Below are 24,642 nucleotides of genomic sequence, written 5' to 3'. Positions count from 1 at the left end.
AAGGCAGTTACTAACAGCAATGGTGTCTCCTAAACAGCAAACTGAATCTGATTCATTCTGCCTTTACTTACACAGCACAATGCAATGGACTAAAAGCATTTCCTTCCATTTTCTGGAAAACTTCCTGTTCTAAAAGAAGTTCTACACATGTCTCGTGACCTAAATAAGTGAGAATCAGATATTAAAACCCAAAAGAGATACTGAAGTACCCATATACACCCACATATCCCAAACACAAATACAAGAAAGCTTTACATGGATTAAAAACAACCAGTTCACTGAACCCACTGAAAAGCCCATTTTGAGGACTTTTGGAATCCAAAGTACAATCTCAAGACCTAAAGTATAGTAGCTTTCTTATAATAATTTTATAGCAGTTTATTACTGATTCAACAAATACTTGTTTTGTGGGGAAAAAAAAGTTAATTAATCTTGTTATTCTTTTTCATGATGACGAGTTAGAGCTATTTGGGCATTATTTTTAAAAATGTCTTATTTATATAGAATAATACAGTTTTCAAAATAATATATATTTACAGAGATAATTAAGTTCAAAATTTAAGTATTTTCTGATTATAGTAATGAGCTAACAGTAAAATCTAAAATACTACAGAAGTGTTTCAAGAGAAAAAGTACTTGTCCCCACCCCACTGCCAGGCACATACTCTAGACTATAACCACTACCATCTTAGCAGTTCCAGAAAATTTCCAGGCACATAAAACTGTATTTATAGAAATGCATACTTCCTTTTGTTATTTTATGTAAATGGCATGTTTAGTTCTGCATCTTGTCTTTTACTTAATAAATTGTATATCTTCTTCCATAATAGCATACACAGAAATCTTATTCTTGAATGTTTGGAAGAACTTCGTAAGTATTGGATTACATATAAATGACTTTAGTCTCTAGTTACGGATTTCAAAGTGACTGCTAATTTGTTTTTCTCTGTAATATTATAATATTATCAGCAATGCTGTAATGAAACATTCTAGCACCTTAAAAAAAAATGCTTTTGCAGAAAAACTTCCCAGAACTTATATTGTTAGGTTAAAGGACTACTGCATATTGATTACTGATAGATATCAGGCCCACAGTTTTTAATAGCAATTTTGTAAATAAATAGAGAAAAGCCCAAAACTCTTATTTTCTTAACCTACTTTTCAAAGCCAGTGTTTTAGTAAAAACACCCCAATTGCTGTACTAATTGCTGCAAATGAAATGCTTCTTTTATTTCATTAGTCATCTGGGATTTGCTTTAGGAATAAATTAGATGCTTACATAGCCTGTCTATTTCAACAACTTAATATTAGGCTAACAAGTGTTGTTATATTTCCTTTCTTTTTAAATTAATCTAATATTCTTAAACAGTTAACTCAACTTAATCTTTTCCTATGATTATTTTCACCCGAAAAGAAAGTATGTTTTAGGAAACCTGTATTTGTGTTCTGTCTTTTGTCAGTTCTTTCCACTAACTCCGTGGTTCTTCTGTGCTTCAGGAGGCTTCTGGCCAAGTCTGGAGGTGTGTTTGCTCACCCCCCTCCTGGGGGTGGGGAGTGGATGCTGTTGGCACCTAATGAGAAGCCAGCAGCGCTGCTGACCATCTTACAGTGTGCACAGCAGGCCCCCGCAGTACAGGTTCCCTGGTCCCAGATGTCTGCAGTGCTGAGGCTGAGAGTCTGCTCTGTCTCTTCCCAAATGCTAACTCGGTCCCAAGAAGTAACCCAGGAAATCGTGCAGCGTGCTTTCAGAGTCTCCCACTGCCCTGATATGGCAGCTCTCAAGGTGGAGCCCAGGGAACGCTGCCGGGCTACTGCAAACTGTTCTTCTCTTAAACTAGCCATTAAGGAAATCTGGCATTCTTTTCACTAAATGTTTGTTTGTTTTTGGAAAATACTTTCATTAAAATGTTATTCAGATTAACATGTAATGGATTATCATTTCAAAATAAACTAATAAATACCTCTAAACTTATTATTTCTAATTTTCAAGTAACATACAAACATTAATAGCTGTAACTCACAGGTCCTAAGACTGAGAAGTCTGAGAATCTCTATCTGAGATGACTGCTGAGTGTAAAAGGGGAGGGAGTCATGGAGCTACTGATTACCTCCAGCAGTCATTACTGGGTCATAAAACCCTCATCACTGAGTGTTCCAGTTTATGAAATAAAAATAATGATAAAACTGTTCTCTTCATGTTTCAGAGGGATATTCTGAGGATGCTTACAGCTTCATAAGAACTGATAAATCTTTAAAAGGAACAGATGAGATAAAGTGAGTACTAAGTTCTGTGACTGATTACATAAACTGAAAGTCTGAACTTAAAAGTTTAATGTGGATGACCGTTCTAAAACCTTGCCATCATTCCATTTTAATTTTGACAGAACTGCTGTCTTGTGTTCTGTTTGAGTGCTCCCATCATTTTTTCAGCTAAATAGTAATTACCAGTCAAAGAAAGACCATTCTGCAAATTCTACTCTCAGAACACCAAATTATAAAAACAGCTTTTGGTTATAAAGATGGTATTAATTTTGGACTGACTATATAGTCTCTCACTGCATACAGCCAGCACACACCTAATTCCTTCCAGCTCAATTCAGTCACCACAGTTTTTCTAGTCTGGAGATTAGACACATCTGTTATGATCTTTAAATGGCAACCAGGCATGTAGTTTGTGCAAAATTTTGTCTCTTGTGCACAGTGTGCTTAGAGGGTCTAAATTCAGCAGTGGTAGAGCAGGAACTCACTTCAGGGAAATCGTGTTCCTTCTCTCGAAAGACCTGATGACAAGGAATGCTAGATGGCAACTCTCCAAAGGACAGTGACAGCAATACATTTACAAGTAAATGCTCTACCTGAGTAAAAAATGCCTCACTGTGGGATTTTTTTCCTATGGTTAATTCTCAGTGATCTAATAAAAAAAATCAAGCAATAAAAGTCAAGTTCAAAACAGCTTTATATCACTGACTTCTTATATAAACAAAATTCACATCTGTAGAGTTTTCCATTTTCCTTATACTTGTAAAATGTCAAACTACATTACAAAAACAAACCAGATTTCAATAGCAAATACAGTATCTTCTTTGACTTAGGACTAGTCTTTGGCTACTTCACTGTACTCATTAAATACAAACTTCAGTGAGTTGAAAAGGGAAAAAAGAGAGGTTGAAATCCAAAGGTTTCCTATTTTCCAAAACTATTCTAAGATCTGAGGTAGTAAAAATGAAACTAACTAAACTAAGGTTTTTGAATTAGCAACCATTTAACTATTCAAGTTTTTATGGTACCATCACTACTCAGAGTTGAAGAATGACCTATAGTAAGCACAGGACAACCCTCAAGAAGAAACCAAAACTTTCTCACAGCAAAGGATTAGAACTCTCAATCTGCCGCAAAGATAAATCATAAAATAAAATATAAATAAGAAAATAAAAATATTCTTTCTAAAAAAATACTTAAACATTTAATTAAACTACAATTTGGAAAGTCAGATTTCTCCTCTTTTACCGTAACACAGTATTATTTGTCAAAATGGCTCCCAGTGAAACAACATGAAGCAGCATATTTCTGAGCATATTTACTGTTTCTAAAAATTTTTTTAAAGCAAGTCAACATATTTTCTTTACATTTTGAGGGTATGTAGTTACTGTTTTGTAGATATGTTCTTATAACTAACATTAATCTCAATGCTACACTCAAAGTCAAACAAAACCCCTCATACTCTGGCTTCTAAAGCCCTAGGCCCAAATTTCGGCAGGAATGGTACTTATGTTATCCATAGTGTATACCTTAGTGTTTTCAGTGATGATTGACTCTATGGCCTTACACAAGGAAAAAATTAGTATTTCTCAACATGCTTCATTACTTAAATTATTCTAATTAGTGACAGACATTTTATCAGCCAAACTCCATTTTTAACATTGTATCTTAAAGATTGCTTTCTTCTTTTCTGAGTGACTTTTAGTGAGCCTACCTGTAAAAGGACTAGCTGACTGAGCCTTTAGGATCCTAAGTCAGTCTGTTCTAACCATGTAGCCAAGTTAACTTAACCATTAAAGTTTTTAAGTTTCTCAAATTTCTACTCCCATGATCTGCTAGGATTTTATTTCTTTAAAATGTTGTGCATACATTCATGGATAGGAAGAATTAATATTGTAAAAATGTCTAAAATGTCCATAGCAATCTACAGATTCAAATGCAATCCCTATCAAAATACCAGTGGTATTTTTCACAGAACTACAGCAAATAACCTAAAATTTGTATGTACTCACAAAGGACCCTGAGTAACAAAAGCAATCTTGGGAAAGAACAAAGCTGGGGGTGTCATGCTCCCCGATTTCAAACTATACCACAAAGCTACAGTAATCGAAACAGTATGGTACTGGCACAAGAAGAGTTGCATAGCTCAATGGAAAAGAATAGAGAGCCCTAAAATAAACCCACACTTATAATGTCAATTAATACATGACAAAGGAGACAAGGATATACAATGGGGAGAAGACAATCTCTTGATTAAATGGTGCTGGGAAAACTGGACAGAATGAAACTGGACTACTGCCTTACACCATACACTAAAATAAACAAGAAGGATTAAAGACCTAGATATAAGACTAAAGCTACAAAACTCTTAAAAGTAGGCAGCAAATTCTTGACCTTAGCAATGTTTTTTTGGATATGTCTCCCCAGTTAAGAGAAACAAAGCAAAATAAACAAGTGGTACCACATCAAACAAAAAAGCTTCTGCACAGTGAAGGAAACCAGTGACAAAAAGAAAAGGCAACCTAGTGAATAGCTGAGTATTTTTGCAAATGAAATATCCGATAAAGGGTTAATATCCAAGATATATAAAGAACTCATGCAACTCAACACTGAAACCCCAAATAATACAATTAAAAAACGGACAAAGGAACTGAATATACATTTTTTCCAAAGAAGATAAAGAGATGGCTAACAGATGCTCCACATCAGTAGGCATCAGGGAAATGCAAATCAAAACCACAGTGAGATATCCCCTCATACCAGTCAGAATGGCAAATACCAAAAAGACAAGAAATAACAAGTGTTGGTAATGAAAAGGGAACCCTTGTGCACTGTTGGTGGGGATATAAACTGGTATAGCCACTATAGAAAGCAGTATGAAGGTTCCTCAAGAAATAAAAAACAGAGAAACCATATGATCCAGTAACTCCTGTTCTGAGTATTTACCTGAAGAAAACAAAACTACTAATTCAAAGAGATACATGCACCCCTATGTTTACTGAGGCATTATTTATAATAGCTAAGATATAGAAGCAACTTAAGTGTTCATCCACAGATGAACAGATAAAGAAGATGTGCTATATGTACACAATGGAACAATCCTCAGCCATAAATCAGAATGAAATCTTGCCATTTGCAACAAAATGAATGGACCTAGAGGGTGTCATGTTAAGTGAAATCTAAAAAAGACAGCAAACAAAGAAACAACAAAACAGAACAAAACCCTAGAAAACAGACAACAGACTCACAAATACAGAGAACAAACTTATGGTTGTTGGGGGGGAGGTACAGCCTGCAGGTGAAACAGGTGAAGGGGATAAAGAGGTACAAACTTCCAGTTATGAAATAAGTAAGCATGGATGAGAAGTACAGCATTAGGGAATGTAGACAATAATATTGTAATAGCTTTGTATGGACACAGACGGTAACTATACTTACGGTGAGCATTTCATAATGTATATACAAATGTCAAATTATACTATGTTGTATGCTTGAAAACTAATATACTTTGTCAACTATACTTCAATAAAAAATTTTTTAAAATGTTGAGCATACATGTTACTGCTGATATAAAAATCTTATCTTGCAATGTGCTTAGAAAACATACAAATTTCAGTTCAGCATGTTAAGCATTTTGTTTCTCCTACCTTTGTCATTTTTTTCGTAACACAAGTATATGTGAAAATAAAAGAACATAATCAAAAGACAAGCATACTTGTATCAAAGACATTGGAAATGAAACACAAAACACTTGTAAAAAGCAAAGGTCTAAGACAAATTTCAAACTTAGTGATAGCTCAAAACACCTTTGATAAGAAGTAAAAAACATTGCGGACAGCATGCTAACTGGCTATAGCATGACAAGGGATAGGAGTAAGCTATAACCACAGAGACTTCCTATGCTTCCCACTCATCTTAAACTTTAAATTTGCTTTGTAAATATGCCATTCTCATGACTATCAGGATATGTTATAGTTAGTCGTCTCTGGTTGGTACATATACGCATCTAATGTAGGTTTACATATGTATACTTAACCGTTGTAGCAGGCCCAGTGAAGTGCTGTATACCCATGATTGTCTGCTATGGCTGGGTTTGCATCCACAGATGCTGCTGACTGCAAAAGGGCTCCAACAACACCAATGTGTCCACAGGCAGCTGCCAAATGTATAGGAGTGCAGCCCCTGCTGTCCCGAAGTAAGCACTTAGCACCATGCTGAAGTAATGCATCTACACATTCTTCATGGCCTGTAACTGCCTGAAAAAAAAATTATTTGCATGTAAGTTGAATATATTATGCTGGGCAGTACATGTCAACTAAGTCTAATTAAAAAAATTTTAAGTCCATATTCCCCATATCCTTCATCCAATTAAGGCATGTATCATTTTTTGAATAATTCAGTATTTTTATTCAAAGTGACTTAGAAATTCAGGTAAAGCAGTAACTGTCAAAATATAAAGAGTATGAAAAACAGGAATAGATGAACTTAGAATTCACTGACAATTATGACATTTCAAAGGTAAAAAAGATAAAAACATTTAAGAAAATAGTTGTGATAATGGAAAAAGAATTGATATTAATTCTACTCAAGAATTTACGGTTTTAAAGTTTTGTTCCAACATTGCTGTTCCCTGGATTAATTGTTAGTAGTTGTTTAAAATTAGTGTTCAAAAACTACGATACTCAAAGATAACGATAAAGATTATTTGGTAAAAATTGAATGAAGACAAAATAAATGAAGCCTATAGTTCAGTTTTAAGTAAATGAGGTCATAAAAACTTTGTAAAGAAATGGGATATCTTTGCTTACCCCTCTATGCAATGCTGTCCTTCCCCACTTGTCTTTGGCATCGACGTCAGCCCCTTTGTTCAGCAATGAGTAGACACAGTCTGTGTGCCCGTTAAGGACAGACAGCATCAGAGGAGTCCTGGGCAACAGTGGTAATGTTTGGTGTTAGCACTTCAGACTCCACTCCATGACAAACAGTGCGCTAGCCTATGTTCTAAACATGCCTTTTTGTGATGTACCTTTAAAATGTACTTAAATTAAAAAACTATATACAATGTTACTCAGTTAAACACTGTGTATGATAGACTTAGGAGCAAAAGTATGAAGATTACCAACATCCTAAAAATAATTTAAAAATCATTAAAACTTACTGTCCATTTCCATCTTGAATATCTACTGCATTCTGTGGTTCTGCATTTCCTATTAGCAGTCGTAAGCACTCTGAATGACCATTTGTTGCTGTAAAGTGATATTTAAAAATTTCAGTAATTATATGTAATGGTAAAATAGAAAATGTCCATGGAAGAACACATTTCCTACATAGAATTTTGGGACAGTTTCACTGAACTTCATGGGCAAGAAAGAAAAATACGTATAGATTTTTATTGCCTTTGTTGGTAAAACTGAATAGACATAAATTCCTTATGGTAAATCATGGCCATAGCTCTCCCTTATTGTCTACCCTGCTAACAGAATGTTCATTTTATTTAACTTTCTGGTGGTGGCAATGTGGTCAAGGGAAGGTGGCCTGCCCCTAGCCAAGGGATGAAATCATGATGAGATCAAGTCAGTCACAGCAACTCCATTCTCTGTTGCTGGTGACTGGCTTCAGGGTGAGCTCTGGTCCAGTTCTGACCACTGAGATGTTAAGAAGTCTGGAGGGCTTCTGGGAAATATTTTTATTCCTGATAATGAAAAGTCCTCCTTCTTTTCTGATTTTAGATGTGAACCTGTACAGAAGCAGCGACCACTCTGTCACCTAAGTGCAAAGGCATGAGTGTTTAATAGAGAATCTTACATAATCTTTTAATTTGACACTACTGCTGAACCAGCCCAGGAACTCCCTCTGCCTCTGACATTTTATGTAGGAACTAAACTCCTGTAACTTAAGTCACCTGTTAGTGGGCTACTATGAAAGAATTCCAACTGATACATATATAATAAAAGAAAAACTGATCCTTATAAACAACATATTTCTATGTCCAAATACATAAAATGGGCAATGGTATAATTAGAAGTGACCTCATGAAAACAGTAAGCTTGTAAGGTAAGTTAAATTCTTGGCAAAATTCAGGTCCTGCCCATAAGATAATAAAGTTTTAAGTTTAAGGAAATATGTAAGTCACATGATGATGAAGAAAGGAATATCTATTACTATTCTTTCCTAATTAAAAGATGACAAAACTAATAAAAGTAAGCTAGGTATCTTATATTCTATAGTACCTTTTAAGAGCTATATTCAATTCTAAGAGGTATTACTTAAGACTCGTGGCTCAAAATCACTTCTACCTCCTTGCCACCTATCTGTATGCCATACCATGCCAGCAGCTCTCACAGTAATCAGTTACAGTGGCACTGAAGCACCCCACTAGAAAATTCTATTTGGTCCATCATTTCTTTAATGAATTCACTTACACTCAGTACACAGCAGCTGCTGACCAGCTTTTGTGACATGTAAGTTCAATATCCAAAATACTGCATACATACCATCACTGTGGGAAGATGTTCACATCCAGAAAAAAACATCCTTTTCATGACTTATGAGTTAGATACCCCCTAGCAAATCTCCAAATGGGAAAGGTGTCTACAGAACCAAGGTTTGCATTTATTGAGTACGTAGGTACAAACAGTAACCTATAGTTCTTTCAGTGGGTAGGACTCCTAGGCCTTATGACATTGGTTAGACACTTCTCAGGGACTGGTCAGTGTCTTGGTTTAATATTTACCTATTAAGAGTGCAAATATTCCATGAAAGCTTTAAATTAACTTGACAAATGATCTGTGCTTAGTTTTTCAAGTCGTAGAGTGACAGAAGAGATAACAACAGCATTTTTACTTCTTATTCTTACCACATGGCAGTTTATATACATGTGTTTATTAGGAGTTTTAGTCCACTATTAAAATTTTTGTCTTTGAGCCCTGCCTGAATTATCTGGTAATTTCTGAAAGGCTGCTCTGGAGCAACAGTGGATGTTACCTATAGTCTTTTACAATGCAGGTTTTCCAAAGGACTGGAAACCAAGCCTCAGACGCATACTCTCCTGTGCCCTTCAGGCTCGCTCTAGAATAACCAAACCAAGTGAAATGAGTCTCATCCTATAAGGACGGCCTGTTGGCAATGAACAAAATACCTGTCTTGGATTTCTTCAAGGGTCCCAGTTCTGATTATTTAAGACAAGCACTGTCTTGTAGTAAGTCCTGCTGAGAGCTGTGAATCTGCACCTGCTATGACTTGGCTGGCATCAAGTGGCCACAGTGGCATGGTCACAGACTTTTCCATTTTCACATATTCACACCACCACAATCACATCATAGACTAGTTCTTGCAATAAAGTAGGTGCTCTATAATTCTTGTCTGAATAAATGTTTAACGCAGTACCTGGCACAGTAAGTCAAAATGTTTACTGACTGTTAAATGAAAGCACATACCAATTCAAAATAACTTCCACCAAAAAGAAGTAAAGTATATTGCATTGTTTTGTGGTTAAGTAGTACTTCAGAAGTTAGATTATTATATAAACCCAATTTATAAGGTAGATAATGATTTTTTAAAGGGATAGTAATCTTGCTGTTGGCTTTTCCTTGAGCACAGAACCATTTGATCTTTCAAAGTCAAAACCAATTACTAGGAGTGTAATATACAAGAAATTGGAAAAGAAAAGAGTATTAGATGGAAAGTGGTACATAAAATCATTACATGATTTTTGACATACCTGCTGCATGTATAGGTGTTCTCTTTAAAATATAATCTTTTACCAAGATTGAAGCTCCCTGATTAATGAGTACATCCACACATTCAACATGGCCCTTAAATGCTGCCAGATCTAAGGGTGTTCGTCCACTGCTATTTCTCACATCAAGATCTAACAAAGACTGTACTAACACTTCCAGTGCTTGATGATGACCGTGATAGGCCTAGGAATAAATAAAAATATAAATTAAAAAACAAAACAAAACAAAACATATTTAGATGACTTCCCTGACACCTTAGTAGTCATAAAGGATGCAAACTTGTCTTCACATTATATTTGATATACTCCAAAACCTCAGTATTGAAAAGTCAGAAAGTTAACTATACATTTTTCTAATAACCAAATAGTAGGCTACAGTGTTAGAAAATGGGTATTCCACAAAGTTCAAATGACAGGTGATTTCCTTCATAAGAATACCATGTCTGACTCATCATGGCAGACACTCCACAATTTGTGACATGGATTCAATTAAAGCTTTCATTCTATGATTTCAAAGCCTGAGTTCTTAAATCATAGCTCAGTGGTCCACCTAATTCCCTGATAAAATTTTCCTATACTTTACATAATACAGAGACAACCAGCAACTGAAGGTAACCTAGTAACTGAGTATTCTGATTTTTCAAATTAAAAAGACTACCCTACGCTGTAACATGCCATATCTCAAAGATAAACATTTCTTACTGAGCCATACTGAATACCTGCCGAGTGCCAGGCACTGTCTTTGCTGTGCAACAGAGCAAGATTTACAGATCTGTCGGACTGAAGACCTCTTCTTGACACCGTCTGATAAAGGAGCTTTCCAGATAACTTATTTCAAAAACCAAGACGTCAATTGAACATCTACTAGTCTCACTGGACTAGATGTTGAGCAGGACATGACACAGCAAGACACAGTTCTGGCACGAAAGGAATGATCTCTCTAGTCCGCTCCTCTCACCATTTTGTGGCTAAGCGAGTTCCTCAGGTCTCTTCTTCTGATACATTCAGACCTCTAGCTAATGGGCTGGTAATTCATCATATGTGAACTTTTCATTGGGAATGGAGAAATGTTAAGATTCTACCATATCTGAACTTGCCCCTAATGGTAAAATATACTTAGCTACTAAGGAGGGTCCCACATTGCATCAAAGTAGTATAAAGCTACTTCTAGTGGAAAATGTCGCAAAGTACCATTAAGAGGTAAAGTTGCCCTGGGTCTTACTGATTACTTTGATGTTTCTGACTACTTACAAGCATGACTACCTCAAAGAGTGAAGTGACTGGAGATCACTGAACTCGACTGTTCTGTGATCACATCTGATCTTGTTCCTCAGTAGCAGGTCAATGAAATTATGCTGCTAAAAGAATGAGCTTTGACAAGTACAGTACATGCTGAAGATGTATTAAAAAGGAGAGAGAAAATAAGAATGATGAGGAGCCATGATTTGTCACAGGGGTCTTCCCCTAAAGACAGAACCGAGACAAGGGACTTGTATACCTAGTGTGTGAGAAGACGGGAACAAAGACCAGTTTCCCTAAGCCTCAAGATGGTGTGTTTTCACTGCATCAAGTTGTCATGGCCTGGGGGAGTTTGGTAGGAAACAAAATGACTTCAAGTCATTTCTGGAAACGAAAATGCAGAAGCGTGATATAATCCATTTCACTGAAGCTAGTTTACTTAATTACAAAATTGTTTCCACTTCAGCTTAAAAATATTATTCAGCACACCCATGTTCCTAGCAGCACTACTCACAATAGCCACGGAGTAAAAAAAGTAGTAAAAAGAAACTACAACTTTTAAGATAATGTATTAAAAAATTTGGCAAAGTGCTTAGTCTGGCACCTAGTAAGTGCTTAGGAAATGCCAGAGTCACTACAAGAGCAATGATGATGCAAGAAAAGGGGCCTAGTCATCTGCTCAGACTTCACTTTTGCTACCACAGGAAATGCCTGTTCTCTCCAAGTTGGCTTTGCCCTTTCAGATGACTTATTTATTATGCAAGTCTGGAAGAGTAGATAGTATTTCCAAAGACCCAAAGGGCAAGGAAGCAGGAAGCTTCAGAATGCCTTCTTAGTTATTTTGAACACGGCAGGAAGTACTAGTCGGGAGCAAGGAGCAGAAAGACAAAGCAGAAAATTCATTATACATATGTGTCACTGTTAGAAAGTATGCAAGCAGAATATTAAGATAAAAAATACTATCTATGAGAAGAAACAAGTGGCTCACTGAACTGGTAGTGATCCACATTAACTTAAATATATACCCTTATAAAAGCATTTTGTTATACTTAAAATCAGAGGTCTCACAAATAGCTGGGGTCAGTACCCAAGTCTCCTGGTTCTCTATACCCCCAACTCTGTTTCAAAAATCAATTCTCTTAGCACAGAACTAGACTGAGCTCTGCTCAAAATTCCTAAGGTAATTCATTCCTTTATTTGATTTAAGGAATTGTCACGCTCACTCCTCACCTTTTCTTAGTGACTGACATTAAGAAGAAAAAATTCATCAGTATCTTATGCTAGAAAGGACAATACAGATAATGTAGCCAAATCCTACAGTATGAGCGACTGAAGGACCAGTGAAGACACATGGAGTTGGTGACCCAAGATTACACAGTAAGCAAAAAGTTATAGAAATACAACAAAATCATAGTTCTTATACAATCTTCTTAGCCAGTTAGAAACTGGACCATTAGGGCAGTGCACTTTAACATTCATAACACAGGTATATTCTCTCTCCTAGAGTGGGCCCAAAGATCATGTAGTTTTTTTAAAACAAAACAACACAACAAAAGTGCACTCAAAAATTCTCTGAATTAAAAAGTTCTTGAGGTTTTAACTCCATGATCATGACATGGACCCTAAGTCCTGGGTACTAGTTCACATCACTACAAACAGATGTTCTCAGCAAGCCAGCCATCACAAGCGGCTGTGAAGGCGATACTCACAGCCAAGTGTAAAGGGCTTATTGTTGCTCTGTTGTCTGAATCACTCAGCATGTCTGTTCCTGAGGTTTCCATTAACTGAGAAAGAAAAGTATGTTAAATGTCAGAAGCGATACTTTTATAGAGAGAGCAATTATTTCTGCTTCCCCTTCCCCAAGTTCAAATACACACTGGAGTAAAAATTGATACTTGAATATGAATTAAACATTCCAGATCATGTATTGTGAAAACTAGACTTGGCAGGCTTATACAACCCATTACCCTGCAAGTGTGCTAAGGACCACAGACTAAGCCCTTTCAGGGAGAGCTACTGACTAAAAAGCTTGAGGGAAATGTGACTTAATCATTACCAACTAAGAGATCCCCTCCCCCATACAGACACAATTTGGGTCACTGTCTCTGTTCCCAAGAATGTGTAAAACAGGCTCTAGTGACAGTAAAAAAAAAAAAAAAATATGAATAGTAGGGGGGAAATTGACCAATACTTACAACATCTAAAGGAGTTTCACTTGCAATCTGTAGTAAAATTTAAAATACAAATATTTAGTTTAGGAAGTATTCATATATATTAAAGAGATATATGTTATCTACAGGTCTCTATTTACGCAGGGTTTTGTTACATTCTATCCAGAACCTGTGTCTCCAAAATTTCTATCTTTTGACTCCCAAAATCAAGTCTTTTAAATAACTATACAATAGACCACAAATCTATATTCATGGGTTTAAAATTTTAGTGTAAAGACAACACAATAACCTAAGGTAATATTTTTTATTTCTGTAGCAGGGTTCTAAATGCAGTATTAAATATGTCAGCCTCCTTTTTCTTTTATATCCATTCTCCTTAAATTTATTCCCCCTTGAAAGAAAGCAACATATAACTTACAAGGTAAGTCGAAGTAAAGAAACCTTTAGTTTGAAGCATGTTACACAATTGAGAACCTTTAACTTGCCCCATACTTTCACTTTGGTTTTCTGTGTATATTCAATAATGAGGTTGCAGTTGAAATAAAAAATTCCTTTGCAGAAGTAATCTCCCTTATCAGGAGGGACTGTTAAAAGAATGGGTCTTTCAGAATTCCCTAACTATATGGGGGAACTTTTGGAAAACATCTGTTTGAAGGGGCAGGGGGACTGAATGCTACACATATCTGTAACATAAGGGAAGGACATAAGCAGCCCTTTCTAGAGATCTTTCTCCTTTCTCCTGGAAAGGGAAAAGGAAATGAGAGGTATCTTATTGAGGTAAGAATGAATTTAAGAGGTGTATAGACGCTAAAAATATTAAAAAGCAATAGAAATTGTTTCTTGATTAATTTATTCTTATTTTCATTACATTATTAGAATATAAATTCACATTGGTCCTTCCGTAAGACTTTAGGAATCTTACCAGTTGAAGACATAGACGGTGACCATAAGCAGCTGAATAATGAACTGCATTGTATCCTTGCTTGTCCCGGATCCCTGGATTTGCATCATTTCTTAGTAAGTATTCCAGGCACCTATACAGAGTAACAACATATTCAAAATTCTACATTCTGCATTTTAACCAATGATAAAAACACAGTTTGAAACTAAAAACTGACAATTTTTCTTATATTTGAGTGATGTAAAAATCATAAACATATTTATACCACATAAATTTGTCATCTAAATGACAATTATAACTATCATAAAAATACAAACAAAACATTAATAAAAGATTCTTCATTCAAAGTGGATACCTCACAGTCTGTCAGCAAGTGCAGTATACATGACAGCTGTTTCTACAGTCACCATCTAAGATCCCAGCTACCCCACACAAACATCTGGTAGGACTGAACTCTTGGGGGTGGCAAGCATCAAGTGCTGGCGATGTTACTGTTCCTCTGTCTCGAATAGAGTAAGTGTAATACCTCATTAGGAAGCTCAAAAGAAGATGTAAAAAAATCTCATGAAACCAAGGTGAGAATTCAACGATCTTGAATTAAAGGCTGAGAAATGTGTGAACAGTGTGAAAGTGTATGTAGGTAACAGGAAAGGTTTTCCCATGGGAGACAGACTTCATTCCTGTGCTATTAAAATATGAGGAAAGTAATTTTAAAAGGTACTGAAAAGGTTCACAATATGCTATGACTTTAATAAATTTTACTGTTACTGTAGCAAAAAAAAGAGAGTATGAATTAGAAATTAAAAGATATGTTTCAGAATTAATTTGACAACAGTGATCTTGGGCAAATCATTTTACCCTTATAAGACTGAAATCACATCAAGCATCTTTTCCAACTATGGTGAAATGGCCTCTGTTTATTCATTTGATAGATGGGGATAGGAATACAACTAAATAATCTAAAATCCATTCATGCTCAAATTTCAAGTCTTTAATTATTCAGTGATGATTTGTCTAAATATTGCAATATGTCTAATTAAGTATTAATTTTACTACAAGGAGGAAAAAACTTATAATCAAATATTCCTTGTTAAAAATTCAGTTATATAAAAACTAAAAATAGAAGTACCACTTCTAGGAATGTACCTGAAGAAACAAAACCTCTGATTTGAAAATATATATACACCCCTGTGTTTACTGTCACATATTTACAATAGCCAAGATATGGAAGCAACCTAGGTGTCCATCAATAGATGAATGAATAAAGAAAATGTGGTACATATACACAATGGAATATCATTCAGCCATAAAAAGAAAGAAATCCTGCCATTTGTGACAACATGGATGGACCCAGAGGGTATTATGCTCCATGAAATAAGCCAGGCTGAAAGACAAACACCATATGATTTCACTTATTCGTGGAATCTAAAACAGAATGAACAAAACAGCAGTAGACTCATGGACACTGAGAAGTGACTGGTAGTTACCATGGGGGAGGGGGTGAAATAGGTGAAGGGGATAATAGGCACAAAATCTCAACCATAATAAAAATTAGTCATGGGGATGAAAGTACAGCACAGAGAATATAGTCAATAGTTCTGTAATATCTTTCTGTGTTGAAAGATAGTAACTATACTAGTTGGCGTGAGGATTTAATAATGTAAAACTGTTGAATCACTATGATGTAGACTTGAAACCAATACAAATCTGCACATCAACTATACTTCAATTATATATATATATAGCCATTCTTTTCAATGCCAGCCCTTATTTCTTTAATGCTGAATTGCTTAAAATCCTTTAGATCTCTTAGAAACTACTTGCAGGATCTATATTTATTACAATACCCTCAGTGGTAGCAAATGTTCACCCTTTTAAGTGAGATTTTGATATTAGTCACAGTGAACAAGGTGTCATATCACTATGATCAAAAAGTCCGAATCTGGCTCTGAAGTCCCAGAATGGTGTTTTTTGGTGTTCATGAACTAACTCTGAGGGCACGATGGCAAGTGTTTCAGGCAGTGTGTAGACTCTAAAGTCTTCCTAGGTGCCTGGCTCACTGAGGTGGAGGAAAGACCTGCAGGGCTGAAGGGCAATCACATCACTTTATAGGCACAAACACTTCACTCAAGGCCTTTAATATTTAATCAGGTTTTCTAGATGTGAGTGATAAAACAAACAGTTGTTCTCACTGAGATTTGAATGTAAGAAGGATTCTATCAGTGGAACACACTATTTTAAGATAATTTGCTGATACCTGAGTATTGAAAAACCCAAAACAAGTAGCTAAGTGCCCATTTACTTTCTAAAGCAGGAGAGCTTGTCTCAAAGCTTTATTCATAGTGACTAGTTCCAAGTATACAGCATTAAATGGTCTGAAATAATTTAACTGTTACACATGCAGTAGTTCTTATGAAATCATATTCTTTAATTTTTTACATTCACATAGCTCAGATGGTCTTCTGTAACAAAACAAAGGCTAGGAGTTAGTGATAAAACTCCTTCTATTGATATGCCTTTTAAATTTTGCAAAGCAGTACCAATTTTCACAACTACTTTCTGAGATAAGCACTGCCATGTAACAACAACAAATTGCTGATGCTCTGGAAAATTAAATGGCTTCCAAATCTTTTGGCTAGAATATGGCAAAGACTCAGGTCTTCTTTTCAGCCAGTGTTATTTCCACGCTATGAAATGCTTTAAGCACAGGGGTTAATGAGTTAAGAGTGATACTTTAACCTGGGTTCTTATAAATACTGAATTACCAAATAATTTGATTTGCAAATCTGGATCGTGCTTTTAATTAACACATGCTCATATTTTATAAAACTCAGAAAAGTAAGACATGAAGATACTGTATATTCTCTCCTTCCCGTGAAATAAACTGTATGCAAATCTGGAGGAATATTTATGGCTTATTAGCTAAGTAATATACTACACTTACTATTACATATTGTTTAATATGCTAGAAAAATGGAATATCCTTGTTCCAGTTAAGTACATCATTTAAATCTGGGTGCGTTGCCAACAATTTAATTTCTCCTACTCTCCCCCACCACCCATGAACTCCTTCCTACCACTTCTGAGTTCTGCTGCAAGTTCAGACCAATTTACATCGATGTGTCTCATGGCTGGTCAGAGCCCTGGATAAGAACCACTCAGTCCAGGGCAGGGAATGTGGTATTGTTAGCAGAGGCCCTCCTTTCTCTACTCCCTCCCATTGTGGTGTACAATAGTGTCTATTTTTACAAAAAAAAAAGCATAGATTAAAAACTACAGCTAATCATTACAGGAAGATTACAGTGTATCAGGTACTGTTCTAAGGATTTCGATATTCTGTACCGCCTATGTCTATATGAGATAGGTCAGACCAACACCCCCATTTCACAAACGAAATGGTCACAGAGAGGATAAGCAATTTTTCAAAGTTCCACAAGTGGCAGAGCCAATGTTGTCTCTTATATATATATATATATATATATATATATATATATATGAAATGTGTTTTAACAAGGTCACTGGATATAAAGACATATGTAAAAGTCAAATGCAGTTCACTATGTCACAGCAAAAGGAAATTTAAAGATATATTAACTTTGGCAATAAAAATATCAACTGCTTATTAATAAATCTAAGGATTATAAAAATTCTTAAAAAACCTGTATGATTCCGTATAAAGTTCAAAAACAGGCAAAAATAATGCTATTAAAAGTCAAAATACAATCTGTTTTTTGAGAAAAATGCCAACTATCACCATAAAAGTGAATCTTGATGAAATGTATCTATGCATTCATAAACACATTTACATACACAATTATATGAACATAGAAAAGGCTAAGGAACGGCACATACTAGGTCTTTAATTTTGATAAGACTGTGAGGGACATGAAATGATCTATACACACATAGAGAATTACTCTTGATAATGTTGATTATTTCAGGAGAACAGGCATGAGGCTTTCTTTCTTATACAGTAATCAGGAAAAACAACTCCTGGCCTTCCCCTTCTCTTATACACACAGAGGAATGGGGGAGATCCTTAGCATTTTGCTCAAAGCCAGTCCTACTTCTCTTCAACTGGCAAAGATAATTTTATTTGTTAACATTTAATACACTTAATATGTTTCTTATGACAACTATATTTTTGTTGGCTGAGTCATGACTGTGGTAGAGAATACAGGTATTAGGATGATGGGGGTGACCAGCAGAGTAAATCAGAAAAGACTTCATGTATATTTTTCCGGTATTTACTGAAAGTGAGGATGGAGGAACATAAAGCAGAGGAGACTTTTAATTACTTATGTACTTCTGAACAGCAGAAAAAAATGTCAGTTATCAAAAATTCTAAGATATAAACAACTTTCCCTGGGGATGCCGACAGGGCATTAATAAACAATCATTAAAAAAAATCAAACCAACACATATTGAATAATGGTAATTTGAAGCTGTGGGGAATTTGTTTCTTCATTTAGAAAATATTTCACACTTGCTTTGGCAGAAGTACTAATTAATCATGCTAGATTCTCTTACTATGCAGCTATTCCTGGGAATTATATCCTTAATATTTAGAAAAATAAACCAAAACTTTAATGCTACTATTTCAGTCTCTAAAACAATCACTTATTGAAAAGATGCCACTGGTATCTTAAAATGGTTACTGTGGCTCCCAGCTTCCAGATGGGTCTCAGCAAACCAACCACTGCAGTCAGTAAGTCACAGTGTTAGCCAGGATCTGTGGGATTTCTGACACTTTGAAGTGTAGAAACAGAGGTTCCAAAAAACAGTGCTATGCTTTTTTATACTTATGAGCTCAGTTTTCCCCACAATTCTAAGTAGGTTTCATTCTAATTTTTACAGATAGGGTTTTGCTTAGTAATTGCTTCTCAGGCTCAAAGAGGTACGTAATATGGGGACCCCAAGATTTAGAGTGTATTGTTGGATCTCAAAGTTCATGTTCTTTCTAGTACATCTGGCTGCTTGGTGTAGACCCTGAGAATTCTTTAAATAATAAATATTAGTAGCTTATTGCTCAAAAAAGTTTATATTAGGCAAAAAAACCTAAAGATTAATTACACTGCTATAGTAAAGTAGATTGGCTTAAAATAAAACCACAAATCACAAAAAGTAGGAGTTGAACATTGCTATCCTTTTGTTTTTGTGTAACAATTCAGATTTAACATATTTGTTGAAGGGCAGGAGGACCACATAATCTCTGTGTGGTGTGTGTGACCTCTCAGTGCAATTTATGTAGATAATGCTGTGTGACACCAAGAACCAGTTGGTAAAGTGCTATCGATGGTAGTAAGTCATTTTAGGTATAACCTATTTTTAGAAATTTTATAAATCAAATCTTGAAATAACAAAATTTATAAATCTGAGGAAAATCTACTTATGCAAGTTTACCAATGTATTTTCTGATTTATAAAATCTTTATCACAGATTTTTTTAAAGAGCTATCCAAAAACATACTTGTGATAATTCAACTTTGCCCAAAATCTATCAGTACCTAACTACTCTGATATATATGTAATTGTATAAAGTGGTATGTTCCTGCAAATAGAAAATACATTTTACTAGTGCTTCAAGATTAGAATTTCAGCCACAAATCTAACACAACAAAGTGTTACTTATAGATAAGGCTTTGAAATTAGTTACAGAATTTATAATAAATCAACACTTGTGAATAATACTATCAATTATGCTTTTTATACTGAGGGTAAACAGTAAATACTAAAAACCAACCAAATAATTCTCTGTTAAACACAACTTCCTTGAAGTCTATTTCATAAAATCTTTCCCCAGAAACCATTAATTGTTTTTCCTGCAGGTATTTTTACTCTTCAGTGACTCAGACATAAGGAATATCACAGACACGAGGATTTCTTCCCTGTCTCCAACGAGTATTTCCTTCCAAGAAGGCAATCCACAGTAAGGATCTCATCAACTTAGGTGAGTATTAATGATGAAAGAATTTCTCTGTCTCTCATTCTTTCATTCTTGGCCAACATTTACTTATTTCATTATCTAATTTATTTAAACAATATACAGTACCAACTATGTGCCAGATTCTGTCAGCTCAAGTACTCCCTTTTCTGGATACCAATTTATAAGGATCCCTTGCAAATATGAACATTCTACCTCTGAAGAGTACTGGTTTTCAGTTTTCTGCCCAATCTTTGATGGCATTGTCTACCTCTCTCCTCTCTTTCCCCCTCCCTGTGATATACTCAAGGCTGCTGCAGCCAAGAAGTCAGATGGAAAACACATGAGGTGACAGCAAGATGTGTTTCTGGCTGGGAGGATGAGAGGGTCTTTCTCTTTCTTCTTCTACATCTGTCAATATGGCCAGCTGCTGAGTAGAAATAGGTAGCAATAACTATAATTTAGGAATACTTATAAAATCAATTCATTTCTCTCACCAGAGGTTCAGGGAAAGATAATCAACAACAAAAAGTTCAAAAAGGAAATATACATCTCCAAAATAAGCAGCTGTCTATGTGGAAGATGCTGGTCTACAGAGGTAGCAAGCCTTCACTCTCTCCACACGGTACTCACTTGCCGTCTGTGTCTGATGTGGCCGCGTAGTGCAGGGGGGTGCAGCCTCGCTCATCAAGGTCGTTCACACTCGCTCCTGAGCCCACAAGAGCAAACAGGCACTGGTAATTGCAGTTGGCAGCAGCATAGTGCAGTGGAGATCTTTTGTGCCCAAGTTAATATAACAAAAATAAAAGTCATGGACAGACACCAGTAAACAATAGCACAGCTGACTCTCAATCCACATTCAATTACAAATAACTGTGTTTATAGTGAGCCTGAAGATTGATTTCTGCCATATACCAAGTCTTTTGGAGGGCTGGACAGAAAGCTAGGAGAAAATGTAAACTGGCAGAGAACCTCTAAGAATAGGAAATAAGGATAGACACAGCTATAGTATTTCATCTCCTCAGAGAGTAACAATTCCAGTCTTCTGAGTAAATTACAGATTCTCTTCATCTTTTGCTCAGAAACATGAAAACTTTCATTTTAACAACAGCTTCTCTTATACTAATAAAAATGCTTCATAGTACAGAGATAGCAGCTTCTGTTCATGTCTCAGTAGAGGAATTAAGGGGTAAGAGAAATATGGAAGCATTAAGAATGCTGTTACATCAACTGTATGTAGAGGTACACAGTAATATCACATTTTCCAAACAAAAAATGCAGTTCTGAGGATTGTTTATTATTCAGAAGAGTTGATGTACTGTTTCAATTTCTAAATACTGAGTATTTATAGCTAATTTCTTTCCAGTTACTGAAATTAAATAGAATGTTACTAAATTTAGGAGTCCCTGCCTTTAGATTATAAAACTATGATGATTCCACAACTTTTCATTAAAAAAAGAAGAAAACAGAAGGGTGAAGGCAAATTTAGTCTAGAATCTTCATGGTATAATTTTTTCGAAAACATTTACCTCGTGAAACAATAGTAAAACATTATTTTACTTTATTGGATAATAGTATGGTATAGTAATAGCATTTCTATAAATGCAATTAAACCCTGAGTTACTTTCAAGCTTCTACCATCAGAATATGCTTCAGAAGCCCTCTGCTATTTGTATCATAAAATGCTTCAAGTGCTACAAATTAACCAATATAAGATGGATTAAAATATAGTTATATAGCAAATTAGCTAAAAACACTGCATTCCAAAGCCAAAGTTATTTTGATTTTGCAGGTCATTAGTTCCTTTCATTAACAGGCTTAGGAGAACAATCTGTTTTTCAAAGTAATTATGAGGTTGAATAGTTTCTTTTCTTACATGCATTTCTGACTCCCTACCATACACAGCTCTACTTCCTTTAGCACTGCCCAGTCACATGCACTGACACACATTCACACACTTCCTTCTGATACACACACTCCTTCTTGTCACTGGCTTTGGAACTATGCTCAAACTCTTGACACTCATGAGGTTGCTCTTACTGCCGCCTCTATTTTTCAAACCAGTTCAAACTGCCTTCAGTCCTCTCCTGTATGGTTCTGCCACTCTAGGGCAATTCCTACTCTAAGTAACGCAGTAGATAAAGGGAGCTGTGGGCACTGCTACCACGCCTGCTCGCAATAGTGAGGGCTGGGCTGAACTGTGAGAATGAGGACCGACCAAGTGACTACAAAGGGACTCATTTTACAGGTGCTTCCTCAGATCATACTCAAGGGTGTGTGTGGATGTGTTGGTGTGTGTCTATGTGTGTGCGGAAAGTGACAGAAGAGGAGCAAGAAGCCACATGTATGTATTTGCAAGCAAACATGGGCAGCGGAGTCTCTGACAAAAGAACACTCGGAGGAGGGAAAGGACGAGTGCACTACTGAGCTCCAAGTCTTCGGAGTTTCCGGAAGGAACACAGGCGCCACGGAGTTTTCATTTCCATGGCTGTACTACAGGGAGGAGGAGGAAGGACATGAAAAGGTAAGACATGCTTATAAGGTAAAGCTGTGGCTGGCAGGCTGTGGCTGTGGCAGGGGCCCAGGTCGAAAAAGTTTGTGGGTGAGAATCATTATTTAGACCTTTTAGTGAATCATGATTACAATGTAAAAGAGGCTAACTTCTAACATTTATTACAGTGTACAGAGGAACTGTATCACACCCTACCTCCCAAATTTGTCCTTTTTGTTGAAATCTGCACCAGTATTCAGCAGAAGATTTAGGCACTCCAAATTCCTATCCAGAGGAAATACAGTTTAGAAGATCAATTGTCAGTAATTTTATAATGAAATTGTTGGGTTTAAACAAGTATAAAAGGAAATTTTCAAATGAGAGTAAAGTGAATAAAATGACATGATTTATATTTTATGAAGAATAAAAACATTAAAATTCATCTTATTTAGAATATAATACTAAATTAAATTAAAAGGGGTTAAAAAAATATTGAACTTGAAAACACAGATAATATCCCAAGTCGGCTTTCCCTTATCTTCTTCTATATTCTGACTGCTTGCTTACTTAGATGTATCCTTAGTTAAAATTGTAGGAAGTATATTACACTCGTGGGTATTTCTGTAATTTAATTTTTGACAACCTGAACATCAGTATCAGATAATTTACAAGGTTACAATGAAAACCGTAACTACCAACTGAGCAGGGGCACTCATGTTGTCTGCTGTCCCTCTCTCTGTAGGCAAATAACATGGAAACTAGGTTTGAACTAGGAAGTTATTTGGTGACCCTGGGAGAACTGGAGCACCCAGTTACATGTGTTCACAATCCATTTCTTCAACTCAGACTGCTCTAGTGGTAGTCTTGGCGGTTCAGCACACCTGTCCTCTGAAACCACTAGGAGTTCTATTGGAATTATTATTGGAAATAAAATTCTTGGGCATGTCCTTTTGGTAAGTCATCAGGAAAATGACTTGTTTTAGACTTAGGATCTAAATGATCAGAAACATTAGATTATCAGCATGCTTCTAACACCAAGAGTTTAGTTGAAGCCTGTTGTTCAAACCAACTGCCTAGTTTCCCCTAGCAGTAATACCTAATACTTTGTCCAAAAATCTTTCAGTCTCAGAATTTCCTCTTCCTATATAGAGTAGAGGCAAGACAAAACAGACCATCAATATTTTTTTCTGAAATCATGATTAAAAAACCCCAAACACCTTCCTTAGAGCATTCCTAATGTTCTGACGCTCTCATTTATGGATGTATTTTTTCATTTATCCAGGAATGACCTTATAGAAAGCAATACTTCCTTTTGTAGGCCCGTTCTCTCTCCCCCACTCACAACTTATAGCTAAGGTGGAAAAAGATGAAAAAAGCAATTTCTACTACTTGGAACTTTCTTCTCCTCCTACGTCTGTTTTCTATTTTGTGGTAGCCCAAAACTAGTAAGGAAAAATGAAGAGAAGAGAAAAACTTGCTCGAATAATCTACCTGTCTCATAAAAAATTGAGAATTTTGTTGACGTACCCTCCAGCCGCAGCTGCATGTAGACAGGTCCTGCCCAAATCATCTGGGGTATCTACATCAAACCCTATAAAAATGAATACATCTTATGTATTATAGATGTGTTACTTTATACTATTTTGTCAAGAAATGTCAGGAATTACATACCCCCAATCTCAAACAAAACGATGAATTACAAATAGGTACTAAATTACTGAAAATAGATTAATAATATAAAATATAAAAATTTACCTCTAAAGGACTGGAGATTTTAGGATAAGTGCTACAGTACTGGTTTAACAGCCACAAGACACAAAGGAATATTATTCAGCAATACAAGGAAATAAAGTACTGACATGTTTCCAGAGATGACATTTGAGAACACCTTGTTGTGTGAGAGAAGCCAGGCACAAAAGCC

At 35.7% G+C, this 24,642-nt stretch overlaps 1 protein-coding gene across 7 annotated transcripts in view; it reads right to left on the bottom strand.

Moving 5' to 3' along the window:
* The window catches only part of ANKRD28 (ankyrin repeat domain 28), a 223,431-nt gene that overhangs the window by 7,597 nt on the left and 191,192 nt on the right, over positions 1-24,642 (bottom strand). For all 7 annotated transcript variants that reach the window (XM_036901013.2, XM_036901012.2, XM_036901016.2 and 4 more), the window contains 11 exons: positions 24,249-24,312; positions 22,938-23,006; positions 20,864-21,004; positions 14,330-14,441; positions 13,432-13,458; positions 12,946-13,020; positions 9,980-10,181; positions 7,418-7,505; positions 7,068-7,185; positions 6,296-6,515; positions 72-159 (listed from right to left, as the gene is read on the bottom strand). In XM_036901013.2, the coding sequence (XP_036756908.1) occupies positions 72-159; positions 6,296-6,515; positions 7,068-7,185; positions 7,418-7,505; positions 9,980-10,181; positions 12,946-13,020; positions 13,432-13,458; positions 14,330-14,441; positions 20,864-21,004; positions 22,938-23,006; positions 24,249-24,312 (1,204 nt within the window). The remainder of the gene's footprint in view (positions 1-71; positions 160-6,295; positions 6,516-7,067; positions 7,186-7,417; positions 7,506-9,979; positions 10,182-12,945; positions 13,021-13,431; positions 13,459-14,329; positions 14,442-20,863; positions 21,005-22,937; positions 23,007-24,248; positions 24,313-24,642) is intronic.

The sequence above is a fragment of the Manis pentadactyla genome, chromosome 14 (genome assembly GCF_030020395.1).
Source record: "Manis pentadactyla isolate mManPen7 chromosome 14, mManPen7.hap1, whole genome shotgun sequence".
Classification (NCBI taxonomy): Eukaryota; Metazoa; Chordata; class Mammalia; order Pholidota; family Manidae; genus Manis; species Manis pentadactyla.
This window is presented reverse-complemented; position numbering and strand designations above follow the sequence as displayed.